The 24,185-nt window shown below is 42.1% G+C and overlaps 1 protein-coding gene across 1 annotated transcript; it reads left to right on the top strand.

Moving 5' to 3' along the window:
* Positions 1-1,576: 1,576 nt before the first annotated feature.
* LOC311039510 (NLR family CARD domain-containing protein 3-like) lies at positions 1,577-19,768 on the top strand (the record flags this gene model as incomplete). The annotated part of the gene is made up of 7 exons (XM_084049439.1): positions 1,577-1,594; positions 2,606-2,673; positions 13,706-15,509; positions 15,607-15,777; positions 16,001-16,174; positions 16,912-16,967; positions 19,233-19,768. The coding sequence occupies exons 2-7, from the start codon at positions 2,652-2,654 to the stop codon at positions 19,766-19,768; spliced, it is 2,763 nt and encodes a 920-aa protein (XP_083905565.1). The 5' UTR covers positions 1,577-1,594; positions 2,606-2,651.
* Positions 19,769-24,185: the final 4,417 nt, after the last annotated feature.

Below are 24,185 nucleotides of genomic sequence, written 5' to 3'. Positions count from 1 at the left end.
ATGTGGCCCCCACCCCGCCAGTTGCCCATGTATGTCCTAGTATCTGGAGTTGGATGTGAGCAGAGACCTCATTATAAGGAGCCAGCATGCCAAACCATGCCACTGTGTTGTCCCTGCTATCCTGCCAGCCAACTGGCCAACACTGGACCCTAAGGCTGGGATGGTGGTGTCACTCGACATCTCTGGCAGCTCAGATGAATTTGTGAAATCTGACTTATGAAATGTGTCTAATCTGACTAATTTGTTTGATAAGAATGATATTGTGTGTCCTGATTTTAATATAAGTGATGTAATATTTAGATGTGTACCATCTAGACCAGAGGTCTTCAACAGGGGGTCCGGGACCCCTAGGGGGTCCTTAGAGTTACTACAGGGGGGCCGCCAAATCTTCGTGTGATAGGATTTTTTTTCTACATTGACCTTTAGCCAAAAATAGCAGACGCGCGAGGCGTTGTGAGCTTGTAGATCTGCTATTTTTGGCTAAGAGGTTTGGTGTAGAGGGGAAAAAAGAGCAGACCAAGTAAAGAAAAAAAGTTTAATCTGAAACACAATTGTATACAATATAGAGGGGGTCCCTGCTTCATCTCTCTCTCAGCTAGGGGGTCCTTGGCCTGAAAACGTTGAAGACCCCTGTTCTAGACTCTAGAGTGACTTGTTAAATCAATAAATGTTTCATGTTGGTTTTCATGGTGTCAGGGTTCATCAGCAGAAAGCACAGCCTCTTGTACCCAGCTGTGTCTCCATGAAGAGTGACCGCTCTATGGGTCATCCTATTGGCTTCAGAGATGGACACCAGTCTACTGATCAGAGGTCAGAATCAAGGTTGCCAGATCTGCTTATTATAATTTCCCTGCAAGATTTAATTCGAAAATAGCAGATCTGCTATTTTCAAATAGCTGATGTATATGGTAAAGTGCTCACGTGGCCCCTACTTTTGGGCTGGTTTTCCTAGACCTGCTTGCTTGTTTCTCTCACAGAATCTGGCAACACTGGTCAGAATGTAAAACAATCAGAAAACTACTTTTTCTTCCATTTATTTATTTACATTTTTAGTTTTTTTTAAATATTTTTTTGATTGTTCATACCAACGGCAGTTTATAGAGGGTATGCAGTACTTCGGGAACAAAAGGGGGGTATAAACATTTTACGTTTTACGCCCAAAGTATCGTTTTTAAACATAACCACATGAACCCCAGAGTCTCTATTCTCGGGTGAACATTTGAGGAACACTTGTTGTGTCACATCGCGTTGGGAGCTTGTAGATCTGCTATTTTCACAATATTTGACATAGGGCTTATATTGTTATTTCATTTCCCTTCCTAGAAATGTACTGGAGTCACAAGCACAATATTTGTAGTGAAGTGAAAGTCATAAGTATCCCGAAATACAAATACTCAAGTAAAGTTCAGATACTCAAAAACTTTAGGCTACTTAAGTAACAGTACTCTCAAAGCAAATGAACTTGGTTACGGCCCACTGTACCCAGCTGTGTCTCCAAGAAGAAGAAGAAGAAGAAGAAGAGGGAGAAGAAGAGTGACCAGTTCAAGGGTGGACATATTAACTTCAAAGATGGACACCACTCTACTGATCAGAGGTCAGAATTAGGGCAGCAACTATGAATTATTTTCTTTGTACATTGGCTTTTCAATGTTGGGTCTTTTCAAAGCCCTATTCTGATATTAATCATTGCTATAGAGTGTTTGTTCAGTAACAGGAATCTCCATGTCTCTCCACATCTTTAATAAACAGAAAATATGTTTTCAGGTAGGTGACACAATTTCAGCTAATCAGGGGGGGTTCTATTTATCAGCTTAATTCTTACGGTGTTCCAGTTCCAATTTTGTCTGCTCATTTCTTTGTGTCATCACTTACAATTTCACTTGTTTAATCTGTATCCTGTTTGAGGTCTCTATCCTGATTGGATAAAATGTATATCCCGACATGAAAATGCATTTTCTGTTTAATAAAGAGCTGGACACACATGGAGACTCTTGTTACTGAACAAACACTCTATAGCAATGAGTACTATCACAATATAGAGCTATCTAACACTTGTTTTAATTTAAAGAAAATCACTTAGCCTACCTTTAAATAAACAGTAATGATTTTACAGTGTAGATTGGGGTCCAAGAGATACAAACACTTTTATCAAATGGGGCTCCGTGGTCTAATACATATCACACTGGGGGACCTTAAAATTAAAAACTAGTTGTTGACCATTACTGTTTCATGTTGGCTTTCATGGTGTCAGGGTTCATCACCAGGGACCAGAGTCTCTTGTACCCAGCTGTGTCTCCATGAAGAGTGACCAGTCTATGGGTCATCCTATTGGCTTCAAAGATGGACACCAGTCTACTGATCAGAGGTCAGAATGTAAAACAATCAGAAAACAACACATTTAGTACCCAGCTGTGTCTCCATGAAGCATGCATGACCAGTCCAATTGCGGACAAATTGACTTCAAAGATCACTCTGTTTAACAAGACGGATATTGTGTGTCCTAATTTAAATATAAGTGATTTTATATTTAGATGTGTACCAACTACAGTAGCGTGATTAGTTCAATAAATCAATAAATGTTTCATGTTGGTTTTCATGGTGTCAGGGTTCATCAGCAGAGTCCAGAGTCTCTTGTACCCAGCTGTGTCTCCATGAAGAGTGACCAGTCTATGGGTCATCCTATTGGCTTCAAAGATGGACACCAGTCTACTGATCAGAGGTCAGAATGTAAAACAATCAGAAAACAACACATGATTTATTGTATTAATTGGTGGAAGAAATAGTAGATGTGTTACTTAAGTAAAGGTATAGCTAAACCACAATATATAAATACTAACATTTTACATTGGAAACTTTATTTTTTAACTTGAAACAATAAGGGTTATAACTGGTATAATAATAGCAAATGGTATCTATAATAATAAATAGGAAAGGCGAGATATGTATACATACTGTATATAGATACATACTAAGATACACATAATGTACACAAGTGTGTGTACACTATACAAACATATACACATTCATACCCACATACAAAGACAATAACAATATTTTTGTGAAGGAGAACATAAAACAAAACCATAGGCAGGCAAGTGATTAGGATGTATTGTTTAGGTTGGACAAGATAGCTAGATAGGAAAAATCGAATTATGGAACGGTGTGGCTCCAATGTGGATCTCAGAGTTCATGTGTCCCATCTATGATGTACAGTATGACTACAAATCTGGGAAAGGTTTTGATCAGCCCCATCCGAGCCCCATTGACTTCCATTGTTGAATGTAAAAAGTATATGCATTTAGGGGTGGGGGGGGGGGGGGTCAAGAGAAATATATTTATGTTTGCGGGAGGGTCAGGCCATTTTTTTTCCCAGAGCACTTTAAAATCCTCCAATGTATTCTAAACATTGAACGGTCCCTTATCTTCCTGTCAGGATTCATCAGCAGGGACCAGAGTCTCTTGTACCCAGCTGTGTCTCCATGAAGAGTGACCGCTCTATGGGTCATCCTTTTGGCTTCAAAGATGGACACCAGTCTACTGATCAGAGGTCAGAATGTAAAACAATCAGAATGTCTTTCCTACAGTTAGTGCAGCATCGTAAATGAGCCTGTTTCTGAATCAGGGGTGGAAAGACACTAGCCTGGTAAACCATCCCCCTTCCGGAAGGGCGATGGTTTACCAGGCTAGAAAGACACATCTAGGCAAATAAATCCATTTTGTTATGTTTCAAATATCGATTTTCAACGAGTTTCACCATCTCACACACATCTACTATAAAGCCCCACGGCCCCCACCATTAACAATAGTGAAGGTCAATGGAGACATGGTTTCAACATGTAGTTGATTGAATTGAGCTCTTGAAACATAAAATAACACAAATCAACAGAAATATGCACTGTTTATTGTCTTTGTATATACCCACACGAGTTCATGGAATGAGCATAGACGACAAATTGTATTAAAAGCAAGATTGTGTCTGGATTAACTTTTTAGGACATGAAAACCATGCACTGTGGAAGTGCTTGACCCTCACTTGGGGTGGTTCAAGAAAAAATACATTTTTGTCACCAGGAGGGTCACGTCACTCCTTTTTTTAGTCAGAGCACTTTAAAATCGTCCAGTTCTAAACATTGAACGGGCTCTTATCTTCCTGTCAGGATTCATCAGCAGAGACCAGAGTCTCCTGTACCCAGCTGTGTCTCCATGGAGAGTGACCAGTCCAACTGTGGACAAAATGACTTCAAAGCTGGAAACCAGTCTACTGATCAGAGGTCAGAATATAAAACGATCAATTACATAGTAGAGAATACGGATACTTATAAATAGATGTTTATGTCTAGACCAGGGGTCTTCAACTTTTCCAGGCCAAGGACCCCCTAGCTGAGAAAGAGATGAAGCAGGGACCCCCTCTATATTGCAGATTAAACTATTTTTCTAAAACTTGGTCTGCTCTTTTTTAGCGGCGCTAGTTAGCGGCGCTAGCCGCTCTATACCTTTAGGTATAGAGCGGATATTAGCCCTCTATACCTGGCTTTTGCGTCAACGTTCTGATTGGTCAGGCTCGCCAAGGTTCTGATTGGTCAGGTCCGTCAACGTTCTGATTGGTCAGGCCCGTCAAAGTTCTGATTGGTCAGGCCCGTCAAAGTTCTGATTGGTCAGGCCCGTCAAAGTTCTGATTGGTCAGGTCCGTCAACGTTCTGATTGGTCAGGCCCGTCAAAGTTCTGATTGGTCAGGCCCGTCAACGTTCTGATTGGTCAGGCAAGGGGACTATTCATGACATCACTATTATATCATGAATACAAAATGAGATGGCTATATAAACATTCAAAGACGTAGACATTCAAAGACAGATAATTAATATTGTTTCTCTAGTGTTTCTCCGTGTCTATGTCCAGGTGTATGTCCATCCGTATGTCCGTCCTCTGTATTCTTATTAACTGGGCTATAAAGTTTAAACTAATATCGATGACAACACAAACTCCGCATGGATGCGTATGTTGAGTACGGGACAAAGTGATTGGTCAAGCTTCACGTGACACATGGCTATAAACACATTATAAACACATATCGATGACAAAATGTATCAAAGGCGCCGCTACCTTCACACAGGTGTGATTCTTTTTTTCCCTCTACACTGTAGAGGGAAAAAAAGAATCACACCTGCGCCAAATCTTTGTGTGATAGGATATTTTTTACATTAACCACTAGCATCCCATTTCTGAGGAGAACTTTAGCCAAAAATAACAGATCTCACGGCTATCGGCTATTTTTGGCAAAGAGGTATCGGTGTAGACTGTAGAGTCTACAGTCTACACCGATACCTCTTTGCCAAAAATAGCCGATCTACAAGCGTTGTGAGATCTGTTATTTTTGGCTAAAGTTCTCCTCAGAAATGGGATGCTAGTGGTTAATGTAAAAAATATCCTATCACACAAAGATTTGGCGGTCCTCCCGTAGTAACTCCGAGGATCCCCCTGTTGAAGACCCCTGGTCTAGACTATAATGTATACATAATCAGTACAAACGACTATCACATTTTCAAATAGTTAATCGGCTTAATAGGCACTTTAAAATCCTCCAGTGACCATTCTTAACATTGAACGGTCCCTCATCTTCCTGTCAGGGTTCATCAGCAGAGACCAGAGTCTCCTCTACCCAAAAGTGCATCCATGGGTGGTCAAATTGACTGCAAAGATGGACACCACTCTACTGATCAGAGGTCAGAAGAGATTATTGGACCAACTATTCATATTGTTGATTTGTGTTTTCACACCGTGACTCTGTAGGAGGCTAGCCATCTACGCTATAAGATGTAGTCCAGAGGATGCCAAATTTTAGGGGAATCGTTAACTTTTTCATAGAAGCATGAGCTTTCTACACAGAGAACCTCTGCCCTGCATTTTTCAAATCGGCCTTTTCTTTGCAAAACACAGTTTTTGCTACTACTCCTACCGATTTTGTCCAACCTCACATAAATTGGCACACCTTATCGCTGTAGTCATGTGATCAAGATGTATCCGTCAGATTTCTGATTGACTACGATTCCCATCCGATGTTTGCGGGCCCGTTTTGCACAACATGCCAGAAATCATGAACGCAGTGCCTAATTGCTGTGAAACCTTGCACACAAATTGGTACACATTATATCTGGGGTCATTTGATCAAGATGAATGAGCTGCCTGATTTGTCATTTCCCAAACTGCCTTCCAAAGTGTGCGGGCCCTGGATAAGCAATCCGGCCTGGCGGAGACCTGTGCTCCGAGGAGCACACTTTCCTAGTTATGCCTCTCATCCTGTTGAACCAAACATGATAATACATAGTCTATGTTCAATTATACCACGTACAATGGCCGCTATAGGTTAGCCACTAAGTGTTTTTGCTATGGCTCCTTTTTTGAAAAATGTCACGCCCAAACTGTAGTGTTCCAAGTTTCCTGCTTTTTTTCACGTACTCTGCTCTGTGTGCGCGTGCGTGCATGTGTGCGTGTGTGCGCGCATGTGTCCTCCACAGAGACCAGCAGCAGATATCCCAGGCTCCCAGTGGTCAGTCGTCTCAGGAACATCAAACAGAGTTGGACTCCATATTTAAGGTGTGTCAATGACTCAATGTACACTAATACCTTCTCTTCATCTACAAATGAAATGAAAAATCACACCCATGTAAGCGGTGTCTTTGATAAGTTTATTTAATTGAGCTACTGTACGTGCGTGCGTGTGTGTCTTGAGTCCATCTACGCACTTGCTGTCTCTCTCCGTGTGATCCATGGCTTCACAGTAAGGAGTTATGTATTCCTTAGTATTATATGGAAAATGCTACTAATTATCCCTGCCAGTAGGCTCTCTAGTACAGGTGGACCAATCGTGTGAAACCTTGCAAACACACTTCCAGTAGGCCATGGAGGAACCTCTGCCCCAAAATGTTTTAATTTGCCTCATGGTGCTCTAACAGGCCAATTCACGTTTGGCCTATAACTCTTGAACTGTAGGTCGTACACATATTATTGAAATGCAATTGATACAGTAGCCCGCACGCACAATGGCACAACATTCAGAGGGTCCCTCTCTCCTAATTCTCAACAAATCTCTGTAGTCAATTTTACTGTTGTCCACAAAAAGTGTGACTGTTAATTCCTTGTGTCAATAAGTTGTGTTTTTATCAGCAGTTGCCAGTTAAGCTTATCAAAGACAAATATAATGTTGTTTGATCTGCGTTTGCTATAACCACACCAGTTATTAAAGGTAGGAGGCTATGTCTATTGTTCACATTAGTATCAAAGTAGAATAGCTGAATAAAGGGAGGAGACCATATCTACAACAGAATGACCTGCTACAGCATTGAAGTGAACATCTTGCCCCCACCCCCTCCTCCTGCAGCTTCTGACTAGACACACTTTTGGGAAGCTAAGCAGAGGATAGGCGCAACATTTCACAGAGGGTAGGCTTGACAGCACTGCTACAGGCCTATACACCAAATACGCATTTGTCCCGACTATATTCACTCATAAGTGAATGAGTGAATATAGTTGATCAACAATATAGGCCTGTGACTGGCCTATTAGTCCAGCAGCCCCTGAGGTGGGGTTGGGAAATGTGGTCTATATCTTTTTCTATTGGTCCAAAATACTGTCTATATACATGTATTCATGACACCACCTGCTGACCAGCTGTCAGCATTGGACTAAAAATGTTTTTATAGGTCGGTATATGTGACCATACCTCTCTAAACTAATTGGACCCAGAAATGTTGTTTTCTATTTACTTTTATTATTGAAATGTAATCTATAGGCCTATTGTATGAAAATCAACTTTGTTGCTTAAGAGTTGAGTGTTGAGCAAATGGCTGTTTTTGCCCAATGCTGACAGTTGGTCAGCAGGTGGTTCCATGAATGTTTGTAAATAGACAGTATTTTGGACCAATAAAAGATAAATATATATATCGTTAGGATTTAAAGTTCAAACTGGAACCACAAACCACCAGGAAACAAAGGTTGCAATCGAATATCCAGTTTATTTAGCCGGATAATGATGTAGTGTTGACATTGGGTTTCATGATGATTGCCATGGTTCTAAACAAAGAAACAAATTATAATTTCATGCCAGATAAAATATCAAACATAAATATGGCCTTTAAATCATATTATACATTAAGGTATTGTATATCAAAATAATAATTGGCCAAGTATTTACTTCATAACATTAAACACATCTAAATATCCAAATAACTCAAGTTCATCAATTCTTAAATATAATCCACATCACTAGAAGTAAAACACTGGAACTTACGTTATACCAGGTTTAACAGAGGCATGGCAAACATCAGTACATCAGCAGCACACGGCAAACACACAGGCCGGCTGCATGTGTTTGGAAACAAAGGGCAAGGGGAGAATGGGAATCCAGTCCTGCTTTTATAGTGGGAGGAAGTGAGGTCACCACCACAGGTACCACTGAACCCCATTGTGGTGTCTCCTTGTGGAATGGAGGGGAAATGAACCTTGCCTATACTGTTGATCAACTATATTCACTCATATTATATGAGTGAATATAGTCTGGACAAATGCGTATGTGGTGTATAGGACTGAAATGTTGAGAATTTGAGCCTACAAAAGTGTGTCTAGTCAGAAGCTGCAGGAGGAGGGGGTGTGGGTAAGCTGTTGACTTCGATGCTGTATCAGCAGGTCATTCTGTTGTAGATCTCCTCCCTTTATTCAGTTATTCTACTTTGAAACTAATGTGAACAAAGACATAGCCTCCTACCTTTATTAACTGGTGTGGTTATAGCAAACGCCATTGTATTTGTCTTTGATAAGCTTAACTGGCAACTGCTAATAAAAACACAACGTATTGACACAAGGAATTAACAGCCACACTTTTGTGGACAACAGTAAAATAGTAATGACAATCACATTCACAATCACTTAATTCAGAAGCGCCGATAACGTTGGACACTGTACACCCGACGTTTGCTTCATATGCTCTAGCCTTTGATTGCTTTTCAATAAAACCATATTTGATCGACATAATTATCACACACATGCTACTGATTATAGAGAATGTTATATTATTATAATCCGTTATGTCATACCTAATGGATAAATGAAACTGAACGGAGCATTAAAAAACGCAACAAAAAACATTGTCTTCTTTGGATAGACTATCATCTTATATAAACACAATTGACACAAGGAATTGACACTCTCACTTCTGCTGATTATAGGAAAAATGTAATCACAGATTTGTTGAGAATTAGGAGAGAGGGACCCTCGGAATGTTGTGCCGTTGTGCGCCCGGCTACTGTATCAATTGCACCCAAAATAGTATTTCGAGGCCACAAAATACTATTTAGTGGCCATGAAATACTATTTCCACAAGTTTCTTTTTCTTTTCTGTCAATGGCCACTCCAGGGCTCCATACAGGGTGACGCTGTCGAAGGCGGGGTTTTCTATGTTGAAAATCTAATCAGCCCTATGGGGATGGGGATGATCCAGTATGAACGAATCGCCAAAGAGTCTCACTTTGGCCACGCCCCCATTTCAGAAAACGGCTGCACTGAGAGAGTGTCAGGCTACCGTGTTTGGCGTCTGCTTGTGTTTGGCATTTTGGGGACAAACCATGCATCAAGCTAATCTTTAATCCGTAGCCTACTCTTAAAAACATTGGACTTTCAATCAATTAAAACTTTATTATATTTTGTGTTTTAGCTGCTTGAAGAGAATCTCGTAACATTTGTGAGGAAAGAGCTGAAGAGGTTCCAGAGGCTTCTGACAGCAGATTACCCAGAATGCTTAGAGAGTCAGGGGGAGGAGGAGAAGGAGGTGGAAGGTGAGGATGAGGAGCAGAGCAGAAGCATCACAGAGGGAGCTCTGAAGATCACACTGCACTTCCTGAGGACTCTGAAGCAGGAGAAGCTGGCTGACACCCTGAAGAGCAGTAAGAAAGTATTAATTTCTCAGTTTTATCCAGTGGTGGAAAGTAACTAAGTACATGTAGTCAAGTACTGTACTTACTTTCAATTTTGACTGGAGTATTTCCAGTTTTCAGTACTTTTATTTCTACTCCACTACATCTCAGAGGCAAATATTGTACTTTTACTCCACTACAATTATTTGAAAACCCTAGGTTACAACTGTAACCCAGGTTTTATTAGTAATGTAAGAATGGTACTTACTATGGGATATCATCACCCTCTAGCGATGCCACAGAGCAAACACACCGATCTCCTGAGCTACAATCCTCACAGATGATTGGAAAAGGGTCAGTGTGACGTAAAACACCGGCGACCGGTTGGAGTATAAATACTCTTACGTCATACGAGCTCGACCTCGGAACCTTCTACTCTGCATGCTCGCTTGCACACAGAGGGGGTTTAAACGTACCATTCTTACATTACTAATAAAACCTGGGTTACAGTTGTAACCTAGGGTTAGTTATGTCGTAAGTTCCAGAATGGTACTTACTATGGGACACATACACGTCCCCCGGGGGAGCCCATAGTTACACCAACCCCACCCAATGCCACCCAAGGCCACAGGTCAAATCCCCGACTTGACCTTGGCCTACAGGTAGCCCATGACCCCACAGGATCATGGACCGAGAGGATTTAAAGGCAAGACCTTGACAGACTTTAAGTCCTGTCCCTAGCCACCAGCCCAGACAACTCCAGTCTGACTGATATGTGGCAGGGAAACCAAGGCCTCCTCCTCTCCGGACCCTGTCTATCAGGTCCCGAGAGGGCAAGAAAGGCCAGCCAGACCAACACAGAGAGAACAAGCCCCCAGGCCTGACTCACAACCTGTGTGGAACCCAGCCACTGTGTGGAACCCAGCCTGTCTGGAACCCAGCCACTGCGTAAAAGTGGTGAAAAATGCACGCCCTTAGGCACTACATTTTCAGCCTACCTCGGTGCAGCCACTACACCCAAGACTGTGTGCGCCATCTCTGATGCCGCCACGTCCAAGCTGCAGAAAGACACAAATGTCAATGGGGACGACCAGTTGGCTGCCGAGCATACGTCCTGCAACGACACCCCTTTATAATGGGCCCACGATGCAGACACACCCCGAGTAGAATGCGCTCTCAGTCCCACCGGGACAACAGTGCCACTACTCCCATATGCCAACCGAATCGCCTCCACGATCCATCTGGACAGAGTCGGTCTAGCCACCGCCGCCCTGCGGCCTCGGCCGTAGGAGACGAAAAGCTGAGGCGACTCACGACCAGCCACCGTCATCTGGCAGTAGAGCTTTAATGCTCTCACCGGACAGAGACAATGCAACCGTTTATCCTCTTCTGAGGCAAACGGTGGAGGATGAAAAGCCCCTAGCTCCACAGGAGTTCTGGCGACTACACCGGTCTTGGAAACATATGTCAAATTGGGTTTCAACAAAACCCTCTGGCCATCATCTGAGAACCGCATGCAATCCTCACTCACAGAGAGCGCTTGCATGTCACCGGCTTGCATGTCACCTGCATGTTTGCCGTGCAAAGGGCTAAAAGGAGCGCCGTCTTGAGACTAACAATGCGCAAACATGCAGCCACTGCAGGAGGAAGGCCTTGTGAGACCAGACTCAACCTTTCACAGGGTAAACCCACAGGTCGAGGTCCTTGGGGTTCTCGTGGAACACCTCGTTCCCGCCCTGCGTCAGGAGGTTCCTGAGCAGGGGGATTCGCCATGGCGCGTCGTAGAGGAGGGGATCTATCTCCGACCTCCATGCGCCCCACGCTGGTGCCACCAGCAGAACCCTCCCCCCCTGAGTCCTGATCCGTTCCAGAGTCGGACGGATCAGGGGTGGAAACGAGTAAAGCAGCGCGCTTGGCCAAGTGTGAGCTAGAGCGTCTATTCCCAGGGACTGGCTCTTCATCCTGAGTGAGAAGAAGCTCTGACACTTCGCGTTCTCCCTGGATGCAAACAGATCGACCTGAGCCCGACCGAACCGGGCCCAGATCAGATCCACTGCCCTCTGGCAGAGCGACCATTCCCCGCACCGGGGCCCTCCTCTGGACAGCAGGTCCGCACCGCTGTTCAGATGGGCCGGTACATGAATGGCACGCAAGTGTGCCAAGCCTTGTACGCTCCAAAGCGTTATTTCGCTGGCTAGTCTGTCCAATACAAGGGAACCCAATCCTCCTTGTTTGTTGACATAACACATCGTTGTGGTATTGTCCGTTCTGACTAGAACATGACAACCTCTGATGCGGCTCTCGAAGTGCTTGAGAGCGAGGAAGACCCCCAGCCCGTGGAGGAACACGGATGTGCCCTCGCTTTGGGTTGTGTTGGAATTCGCTAAGTTTCTTCGATGTTTCGTTCAGCTCCGAGTGCAAGCAGTCACTGCAGAGTAGAAGAAGAGGTCGAGCTCGTATGACGTAAGAGTATTTATACTCCAACCGGTCGCCGTTTTTTTACGTCACACTGACCCCTTCCCAATCATCTGTGAGGATTGTAGCTCGGGAGATCGGTGTGTTTGCTCTGTGGCATCGCTAGAGGGCGATGATATCCCATAGTAAGTACCATTCTGGAACTTACGACATAACTAACTTTAGTTACTAGTTACTTTGCAGATATAAATTATTACATTATTAAACATATCTTAACCACTTAACCACTAGTAGCCCTATTTTATAACTAGGCTATTTGAAAATAGCAGATCTACAAGCTCACAACGCGTCGCATTGCGACGCGTTCAGTATCAGTGCTGAGTCATAAATGGCAGGTACAGGCAAGGTAACAAGAGGGAACTAATAAAATACAAACAGAAGGCTTCTAGTCACACAAGTATCTCACACTACAGCTGACACCAGACTGATAAAAAATTGGATACACAGAGGAGTATATACAGACTAGGTCTAACTAGACACAGGTGAAATAAACAAATAAACTAGACAATCAACACAGGGATAGACTAGGGGACTAAAAGGACACAGGTGAATAGGGTTAACAATAATCAGGGAGGTGAGACAAGACAGGTCACAGCTACAAGGGAAGACAGGAAAACACCAGAACAATACTACAAAGTAAGAGGTACAACAAACACCTGGGGAATCAGCAAACTACCAGAATTACAAGATTGATATAGAACATACAGAACTACAGAACCATGAGTAACACCTAAAGCAAACAGGGAACATGAACAGGACAGGACAGGACAGAGACAAATAAATGTCCAAGGCTGACGCTATAAATGTGCAAGGTTTAAAGAGAAGACAGGTTTGTAACATATATTGCACGATGGGAGTGAGAACGCATGTCTACATTCCATTTTCATGTCATGTGACTGTGAATATTGAAAAGTGACACAAAAGAGGTACCTTTCATGTCCTGTGTTGACGTATGTTCATTGTTGCTCAGTTGTTAGAGAGAATTTGCTGCACAGACAGACACAACTGACAGGACCAATTACATTACCCTACCACACATGCAAGCGAGCAGCGTAAATATAATCTGTATCAGAAGTGCAGTTGTATAAGAACTGTAAACAAGACACACCAAGAATCAATAATCTAGAGGATTTACTTGTCACTAGTCATACAGGTATAACCAGTTAAATGCAAATGTGGTAAGGTCTACAATACTGTGCTAACAGTAATAACAATAACAATAACAACAATAACAAAAATAAAGCTCTTTCAATGGAGAAAAAAAAATGTAATCACTATCTGGGCGGCCACATACACTCATTGGTGTCTTCCATTCTTTTGTCATTTAGAAACTCTTGCTCCTGTCAGTCGACGACAACACAAGTCTAATCTGAGGAAGAAGTGTAAGTGTTTGTCCGAGTGGTTTGCTAAAGAGAGAAACCCAACACTTCTGAATCAGGTCTTCACAGAGCTCTACATCACAGAGGTAGGGAGTGGAGAGGTCAACAATGAACATGAGGTCAGACAGATTGAATCAGCATCCAGGAAAGCAGCAAGACCAGAGACACCGATCAGATATGAAGATATCTTTAAACCCTTACCTGGACAAGACGAATCAATCAGAACAGTGATGACAAAGGGAGTGGCCGGCATTGGTAAAACAGTCGTAACTCAGAAGTACGCTCTGGACTGGGCAGAAGATAAAGCCAACCAGAATATTCACTTCATGTTTCCATTCACTTTCCGAGAGCTGAATTTGATGAAGGAGAAGAATTACAGCTTGATGGGACTTCTTCACCATTTCTTTGGTGGAATCACAGAACCACTAATCTGCAGCTTAGAAGAGTTCCAAGTTGTGTTCATCTTTGATGGAGTAGATGAGTGTCGGCTTCCTTTAAACTTCCAGAACAATGAGATTTGGACTGATGTCAACAAGCCAACCTCAGTGGATGTTCTGCTGACAAATCTAATCAAGGGAAACCTGCTTCCCTCTGCTCGCATCTGGGTAACAACACGACCTGCAGCAGCCAATCAGATCCCTCTTGATTATGTTGACAGGGTGACTGAGGTGAGAGGGTTCACTGATCCCCAGAAGGAGGAGTTCTTCATCAAGAGATTCAGGGATGAAAACCAGGCAAGACCAATCATCTCACACATCAAGAAATCGCAAAGCCTCCACATCATGTGCCACATCCCAGTCTTCTGTTGGATCACTGCCGCAGTTCTGGAGGACGTGTTGAGAAGAAAGGTGAAAGGATTGTTGCCAAAGACCCTGACTCAGATGTACATCCATTTCATGCTGGTTCAGTCCAAACAGAAGAATGAGAAGTATCATGATAGTGCTCAGATACATTCTGTCAAGAATCCAGACAATACCAAGGTCATTCTGTCTTTGGGAAAATTGGCATTTGAACAGCTAGAGAAAGGCAACCTGATCTTCTATGAAGCAGACCTGAGAGAGTGTGGCATTGACATCAGAGATGCCTCTGTGTACTCCGGAATGTTTACGCAGATCTTTAAAGAGGAGTGTGGGTTGTATGAGGATAAGGTGTTCTCCTTTGTCCATCTGAGTGTTCAAGAGTTTCTCGCTGCTCTTTATGTCTTCCTCGCATTCGTCAACACTGGCGTCAACCTACTGTCAGAACCACAAGCAACTTCCAACTGGCCCAAGCTATTTAGAAACAAACCTAAGTTAAATCACCTCTACCAAAGTGCTATAGACAAGGCATTACAGAGTCCAAATGGACATCTGGACTTGTTCCTTCGTTTCCTGCTGGGCCTCTCTTTGGACACAAATCAGAAACTCCTACGAAGACTGCTGATACAGACAGAAAATTGGTTCCAGCCCATTCATAAAACAGTCAAATACATCAAGGAGAAGATCAGAGAAAATCCATCTCCAGAGAGAAGCATCAATCTGTTCCACTGTCTGAATGAGCTGAATGATCATTCTCTAGAGAAGGACATCCAACAGTACCTGACGTCAGGACGTCTCTCCACAAACACGCTCTCTCCTGCTCAGTGGTCAGCTCTGGTCTTCATGTTACTGTCTTCAGAAAAAGAGCTGGACATGTTTGACCTGGAGAAATACTCTGCTTCAGAGGAAGCTCTTCTGAGGCTGCTGCCAGTGCTCAAAGCCTCCAATAAAGCTATGTAGGTTTACTGATAACTGGATATATTTCATATATTATCTGATCTTTATTTTACAGAAAATCCAATTAATAAATGTTTATCACTCATGCTTCTTTAGGTTGAGTGGCTGTAACCTCACGGAGAGATGCTGTCAGGAGTTATCATCAGTTCTTAGCTCCAATTCTAGTTTAAGAGAACTTGACCTGCGAAACAATGATCTGCACGATTCTGGAGTAAATTTGCTTTCTGTTGGACTGGGGAGTCCACACTGCATACTGGAGACACTCAAGTCAGTAGGCCTGAAACTGTGTACTATTGTGTTTGAATAAAACACTTTTTTTTTGTTTTTATATTCGATAGAAAATGTAACATTGTGATTTTTTTCACCGTATGTGTGCCAACACTTGTGCGCATGTATACAATTGTGTGTGTGTGCGTGTGCATGTGCGTGTGCGTGTGCGTGTGCGTGTGCGTGCGCGCATGTGTGTGTGTGTGTGTGTGTGTGGGCGTAGTTTGTCAGGTTGTCTGGTCACAGAGATAGGCTGTTCTTCTCTGGCCTCAGCTCTGCACTCCAATCCTTCCCATTTGAAAGAGTTGAATCTGTCCTACAATCATCCAGGAGAAACCGGGGCGGAGCTTCTCTCTGCTGTTCTGAAGGATCCACATTTTACACTAAACACTCTTAGGTATGAGAGATTTTGTCTTGGCAGTCTTCATAGTGTCTACTGTCTATTAAGACAGGTAGACACGTGCTCCACCTGTAAAGTAAATGCCATGCAGGCACTTCACGTAGAAAAAAGTTTTACAATTCAACTTGCAGCAGGAGCCCGTGTGCATGAGTCAAACACAAACTCTACATGTCTTCATGGGTTTCACTGGCTTGTCCCTCAATCAGAATGACAGCGATTCTGCACGCTCTCATTGATATTGAATAACTAGGAGGCCATTAGATATTATATATATAATAAAGTTATCTATATCTATCTATAGACCCCTTAACAGACGACGTCACACTGGCTCCAAAAGTCATGCTGGCTCCAAATGATACCCATTCTATCAGGTCTCGCTAGGACGCGCCTCACTAGCCAACACACAAGAGGGGGTCGGGGTGCGCTGAAACCAGCGCACCCCGAAACAACAGGTTGAGAATTGATTGCATGAAACAATCACCTGTGCATCCAGTCTCAATGTTAGTAAGCAAATAATTGGTCTATACACAATGGATACTCAAATCACACCCTGTCAGTACACTGAAAAATAGACAGTATGAGCTTTTTCACCCAAGGCCTTGATATGATCAATATTATCAACTAGGTTTAGAGTAGTGAACAATTTCCCAATTTCAATCATACTGTGATGCTGTGTATTGTTTAATGTTTAATGGTGTAAAAACATCATCAATAATTCTCATCCAACCCTGCAGTGTTGACCATGGTGGAGAGTGTTGGCTGAAACCAGGTTTGAGGAAGAGCATGCAAAGTAAGTGTGTATTCTGTTGTATTCATGAAATCCAAGCAGCACACATCCAGCTATTTCGATGACCAGCTCATATACACAGAAACATGTGATATTCACTCATTAAATCCTACTCTCAATGTAGACGATAATTATGATACTTTGTAGATTAATGCAGTATATGATAACAACAAAAAACTTATAGTGCCATATTTCCTGAGGTTTATCCAAAACACTAGCTTAATAGGTGTATTCTTCCTACCTGTTTTGTTGTAGAATTATACACTAATCCTACACTCAGACTGGCAGTGACTTTTTTTCTCAAAATGTAGTCACTAAGCCAATGAAATACTCCCACAGCTTGCCACTGCTGTTGTACCCTACTGGTTCACCTGCCAGTGAGGAGCCCCCACTGTGAGGACGTAGTGCCTCCGTTCTATTCCTCACATTCAACATTCCCTGCTGACAGGCTCTGCCCCAGCCTGTAGGAGTATGTGCAGTGACAAAGATCACCCTCCCTGCCCGGCTTCCCTCCCCGAACATTACCAATTGTGTTCTATAGACACGTAGCAAGCCGGATGCACAGCGGTTGATTTGAACCAGTGGTGGACAAGTAGGTCGTTGTATGTCCATGCAGCTGTTTGTCAGGGGCATGACATATCTTTTACCTGTCACCTGTGGGCATTACAGTCCATCTGCTACCATTCAAACCAGAGGTTTGGAGGATGGTTTGTTACAGAGACGTGAATTGAAATATTTGCCTGAGTATGCAGTTACCTATAAATGTGCCATATGTCTACATTCAATTAACACAGCAACCTATAATATTACGCATGTATACGGTAGATTGAATATATTCCTATAGTTAGGCTATAAATCAACAAATATGGCTGCGAAGTCAGTCAGATGTAGTTATAATGCACAAACAAACTTGACCAATGGTTACATCTAGTGTCTATAGTCACACCTTTGTTTCGAAACATGGGGAGAGTCAGAGAGAGAGAGAGAGAGAGAGAGAGAGAGAGAGAGAGAGAGAGAGAGAGAGAGAGAGAGAGAAACACAATAAACACATTATGAAAGACATTATGAAAAAATAAAGAAAGTAAAGTTGCAGGGCAGAAAAAGTATAGCCCAACTTCAGACAATATCGACAATAAAAGTGCTTTAAGGGTAAAAGCTAAACTAACTAAACTAACCAAACTAATAAATACATATAAAAGTGGGACTTAATTTATTTGTAGACAAAGTCCTTCTGGACAAAGATGCCTATGACTTTGTTGAACAGTAACAGTCCTGCACAATACATACTCCTTCCGACGAGGAAACCTTTCTTTGGAAAGGGAGGTGATGTAACTACAAATTGACGTCATTCCGAGCTTCGGAAGGGCGGTCCCAGAACTTTTCCTCTGAACCTGTGCACCCTCTCCGAACTATTGTTCGGGAAGCCTGCCGAGCCAGAAGGAGTATGTATTGCGCTTTACTGGTGTATTCTTGAGTTTAATTAAGCCTGATTTATATTTCATTTTATGATTGTGTCGTGTCACAAATCTACAAACCCACTAAGTGTTGCATCATGACCTGTTGTGAGCTTGTAGATTGTTTTTTTTTTTTACCATTTTTGACAAAGAATGTTTTCTTTAAGATTTTAGTTTTAGTTTTATAAATACACAAAACCGTTTCAGTTAGTTCTAAATGACTTACAATTAAGCTTTGCCAAGAGGCAAAGGAAAAACCTCTGCCTCAAATTTTTCACATCTGCCTTTTATAGCGCCACCAGGAGGCATTTTTCATATTCCATCCTGATTGGCTAAGATTGGCTTCCAAAGTTTGCAGGAGTTGCTTGTTTTGAACAAAATGCCTCAAATCATGAACGCTGCATCCGATTGGCGTGAAACTTGCACTCGCCTTCCCACTAGGCCGAGGAAGAAATGCCACCCTTTTCACATTGTCCTGTTATAGCACCATCAGGAGGCCGATTTATGCAATACAAATGTTTTGCTATTACTCCTAAAGATTTTGTCCAAACATCACGCAAATCGGTTCACATTGTCTCTATGTCATCAAGATGGACCTGTCCAATTTTTTATATTTTATCCTTATTGGCTAAGATTGACTTTACTACCTGGCCTGACAGAGACCTTTGCACATTGTTCTAGTTTATTTGTTTCTGTTATTTTCATTGTTATTATTATTATTATTACTATTATTATTATCAGTAGTAGTGGTAGTAGTAGCAGCTTATAGTATAGTAGTAACTGGTGCTGTATTGTATCTTGTTCTTCCCATCAGATGTGTGTGAACTCACACTGGATCCAAACACAGCGAACAGCGACCTCTCTCTGTCTGAGGACAACAGGAAGGTGACAGATGAGGGAAAGGACCAGAAGTATCCTGCTCACCCAGACAGATTCAACACCTACTGGCAGGTGATATGCAGAGAGGGTCTGACTGGACGCAGTTACTGGGAGGTAGTGTGGACAAGAGTGGTTTCTATAGCAATGACATACAGAGGAATCAACAGACAGGGTGATGACAGTAAGTTTGGATACAATGATAAGTCCTGGAGTCTGGTATGTGATGGTGATGGCAACAGTTACACTGTGCGTCACAATTCGAAGGAAACTGTCCTCCCTGTCTGTCCCTCTGACTCCAGAAGAGTAGGAGTGTATCTGGACTCATCTGCTGGCACTCTGTCCTTCTACGCAGTGTCCTCTGACACACTGACACACCTGCACACCTTCCAGTCCACATTCACCGAACCCCTCTACCCTGGGTTCTGCTGCTGGGGGGTGTCTGGCTCCTCAGTGTCTATGTGTGTCAGATAGAGGAGGGGAAGGAGGAGGTATATACATTATGTGTAGTATACCTCCTTTTCCCTCCACATTTTTGATATTTCTGACCACAATGACACGCCAACATTAGGGACTCCAGGTTAAAAGTGTTTAAACTGGCACAATAATTGTATTTATGTCATCTATTTTGTATGCATATTTCGTTTTTGAACACCTCTGCAAATTTCAAATGAAAAGTCTCCTGACATCATCACATTATTAATCCCCCATAAGCTTGCATGCTTTCACTTCATGCATAGGATAAGAAAAGCATTCGTCTTCAGCTCTCCGCCAAATAGGACTGCGTCTCACAACGGGTGCAACCTCATTCTTGAATGTGATGGCACCCGGCACTCTGATTGTTTTTGATTAAAAACACACCTGTATAACTAATTCAGGCCCTAAACATTGGGCGCAGACAGATAGCGCACTCATTTTATCATCCTGTAAATACATCCCCAGGGCACAGGTTAAGACCATGTGCCATGGCGCAAAGTTCCACCGTCAAAATAGTGCCATCAGAGTTACAGACCTGTAAGGGTCTATTTGGTTCAATTTCTACACTGTCAGAGTTACAGACCTGTAATGGTCCATTTGTTTCCATTTGTACACTGTCACGGTTACAGATAAAGGGTCCATTTGGTTCACAACTGCCATATTGCTGGTGACCGCCTCAAGAACCCCACCTTGAGAACCCCTGTTGTAAAAGAGACTTCTTTGGAGTAATGTACTCAAGCAATCCAGAAAAAAATGTTTTGTTAAAAAATAAAATGTAGTATTTTTCCTTTGTTTTATTGTTGTTGTGATTTCTATTGTCTTATATGCCTCTTAATTTTTGGCTTCCCAATGAGTTTTTTTCTTGTATGTGAACACATGGATTGATTAAACTCAGCTTGTAGTTTTAGTGAGCATATCGATATTATTATCTAGTATTTGAGCTATAAAGTGCGCATTCAGTTCCTATTGGTCAGTACAATTAACCAATAGTAGGCTAATGTGTATTGTGTACAAGGACCAGATGCTAGATCAGTGGACACAATATTCCTCTGATCATTATTGAAGGAGTAGCGGAGGAGTAGGAGATATAAAAAAAGTCAACATGTCAGTCCAGAATTCATAGATTACTGAGAAAAATATAATGTGAAATATTTGATTCGGAGAGTGAGATAATCAAACAGTGTCAACACAATTATAGCTGTTTATCTCTCTCTCATCACTCTGATTTGTTAATTTCTCTACATTGCCTCCTAGTGGTGAAGACAGGTACAAAGACTCAGATATAGATATAGATATAGATATATACACAGATATAGTATGTCATAATTTAAACATAATGGTAATTGTGGGGTTTGAGCAGTAAACAGTAGTAGCTTTATCCACATCTTCATTTATATCCTGAATGTGTCAACCACAGGTCATATATCCTTGCATTAAACCAGGACTGATTTAGTAACAGGTTCCCTAGATGTACCTTACAGATATTCCTATAGAAAATAAGTTGACAAGACTTTCACATTTTGCTCTGTGACATAAGAGACACACTTTCAGCTACAAATACAATCCATAACTTGCATGTCCTATACCCTGGGTTCGAACTGTAATCTCCTGCACGAGAGACCAGACATCCACCGCTCTTGCAGAGGCAATCCCCGGTTGTCCAGGGGAGATGTTGCACGTATGAGCTTCAGGCAGTACTACTTGTCAACCAGCAGGCTTCCTACCCAACACCAGGGTGTAAATTTCTCAATGGAAGAGTTATATATAGTTACTGTATATTGTATTCACATATTCTATCAGAATGGTTACAATTACGTTTTATTCATTAAATTCATTTCCGGATGGCAGCCTGAATATCAGAATCATGAATTCTGAAGTAGTAATAACTAAGCATTTTAAATGTACGGTATATGACCAGTGTGGTTCAGCAATCCTAAAAAAAAGTTAATATTTAATTAGATTATCTTGTTAAACAAAACATGGTAATATCATAAGCCTTTGTTTCTACAGAGTTTATTTTCATATTTATTCAAAACCAAATGCAAAGTTTCTACTGGACATGTAGTGGCCTGCAAAAATATGTCATCACTACAACTGTGTTGTGTTGTCTTTCCTCTCTACTGAAGAACACATGTCTTTGTTTGGTGAGAAAGACAGTAGGTCAGCTGAGAGGAAGACAGGAGAGACAGACAATGTAGAAGAGGCAGACAGACAGTAGGTTAATTGAGAGAGGGACTGTGTAGGAGAGACAGAGAGTAGGAAAGATGAGAGAGAGCCAATATAGGAGAGACAGACAATGTCAGAGAGACGAAAGCTGAGAGGGAGATAGTGAAGGAGAGACAGACAGGCTGATCTGAGATCAGTGTGGTAGACCTGCATCTATAGAGACAGGTGTCTCCCCTGTCCTCTGTGTCCAACACAGGAAGTGACATCATCATCCAGGAAACATCAACCTATAACAGCTCCTTTCAAATGCCTCTGCTTTTTACATTTACATTGTCATACAGAGTGTGTGTGTGTGCGTGTGCGTGTGCATGCACGTGCGTGTGTGCGTGTGTGTAACCTCTGTATAGCATGCAGAGGATGTGGTTAGTGTGTTTATCTGTATTGTGTATAACATCCGTTTCCATGGCAGCTAAATGAAGCAAAACCTCTTCACAATGATCATCATTCATTGCTGCTTTTATCTGTTAAACATCAACGCACATTTGAATCAAGGTTTATGTTTGAATGTAGTGCTAAATAACTGGGATTTCACTCAGGTTAGTGTTGTCTCTCAAACTATAGAGAGAGGTGTCAACACTGTCTTACATTGTCTTGAAAACAACACCCAGCAGCTCCCCAGGCGCTGTATTAATAGTGCTCAGCCTCAGTGCTCCTAAAGTTAGGATGGGTTCAATGCAGATGACTGTTATGATGTATATTGTAGGCTTGATGTCCTTAACCTTTAACTGTTTGTACCGACTGACTCTCATCTGTGCAAGCATAATATATACTTGTGACGCCATGGTCACTGCTTTATGAGGACACTGTATTCCCAAGGATACAAGATACAATAAGTGCTACTCATCTACATTGACTTCCACATTATGTGCAGTGACAGAAAATACCCCAAAGGAGTGAAGACAACATTATTATTATGAATGCTTAATATGAGACATTTAAATGGTAAACGGTGCATTTATATAGTGCATTTATCCAAAGCGCTTTGCAATGTGCATTACATTGACCCATTACACACACATATTCACATACTGATGCAGTTTGGGATTAACCACACAAACCACCATTCTGGGGGGGGCAAATATTCTACGAAAATAGCAGATCTACATGCTAACGGCGCTTGTAGATCTGCTACTTTAGGTAAAGAGATATGTTTAAGAGGGAACAAATGAGGGGGCTGGCCTACAGTAGTACAGGAGCCAGTTGCACCACCTAGTTATAGCTTAAATGGCTTTTTAAACGCCATTTAAGCTATAACTAGGCTAGGTTTGAATGAGGTGGTGCAACTGGTCCCAGGATCCCTGGGGGACCCCGGTCATCTGGGTTTAAGTCTATTGCTCGAGGACATTTTGGCATTAACCAGAGGGTTGCCGGGGAAACAAACTGAGAACCTTCGCGATTCCCAAGCGACCGCTCTACCTCCTGAGTCACTGCCGGCCTCATTTAATGAACGCACAATCTAATGTCCCTCCATTTTGCGTACTGTAGGCAGACTTTCCTGCTGCTATTGTGGTCGTCGTGCAGGGACAGCTGTCCGTTGTGTCCTATTTGCAGCCCGGCCCATTAGTGTGTAATGTGCCGGTTCCTGTTTACACATTGAATATTACCATTTAAGGGTGGCTAGCTTACTGTACCAACGCGAGAATGGCAGCCCTAATGTGCGAGGAACACTATAACAAGACTCTGAGATGGGAGTTTTTTAATAAGGTTTGAGGAGGGACAGAGAGGAGATTGTTGGAGAGTGTTCTTTGAGGGCCTTTTGGGCAGTGGTGGAAAGTAACTAAGTACATTGTACTTAAGTACTGTACTTAAGTACAATTTTGAGGTATTTGTACTTTACTTGAGTATTTCCAATTCCCAATACTTTTACTTCTACTCCACTACTGTACATCTCAGGGGCAAATATTGTACTTTTACTCCAATACAATTCTTTGAAAACTTTAGTTACTAGTTACTTTGCAGATATAGATTATTACATTATAAAACATACAATAACCACTTTAGCCTATTTTACACCTAGGCTATTTGAAAATAGCCGATCTACAAGCCCATCGCGACGCGTTGTGAGCTTGTGGATCTGCTATTTTCAAACATTTTTGTACTTTTACTTTTGGTACTTTCAGTACATTTTGATACCAATACTTATGTACTTTTACTGAAGTAAATTTTGAATTCCGGACATTTACTTGTA

This window comes from Gymnoscopelus microlampas (genome assembly GCF_963454915.1).
Source record: "Gymnoscopelus microlampas genome assembly, chromosome: 3".
NCBI classification, from domain to species: domain Eukaryota; kingdom Metazoa; phylum Chordata; class Actinopteri; order Myctophiformes; family Myctophidae; genus Gymnoscopelus; species Gymnoscopelus microlampas.
Note: the sequence above shows the minus strand (reverse complement) of the source record. Positions and strands in the feature narration are given on the sequence as shown.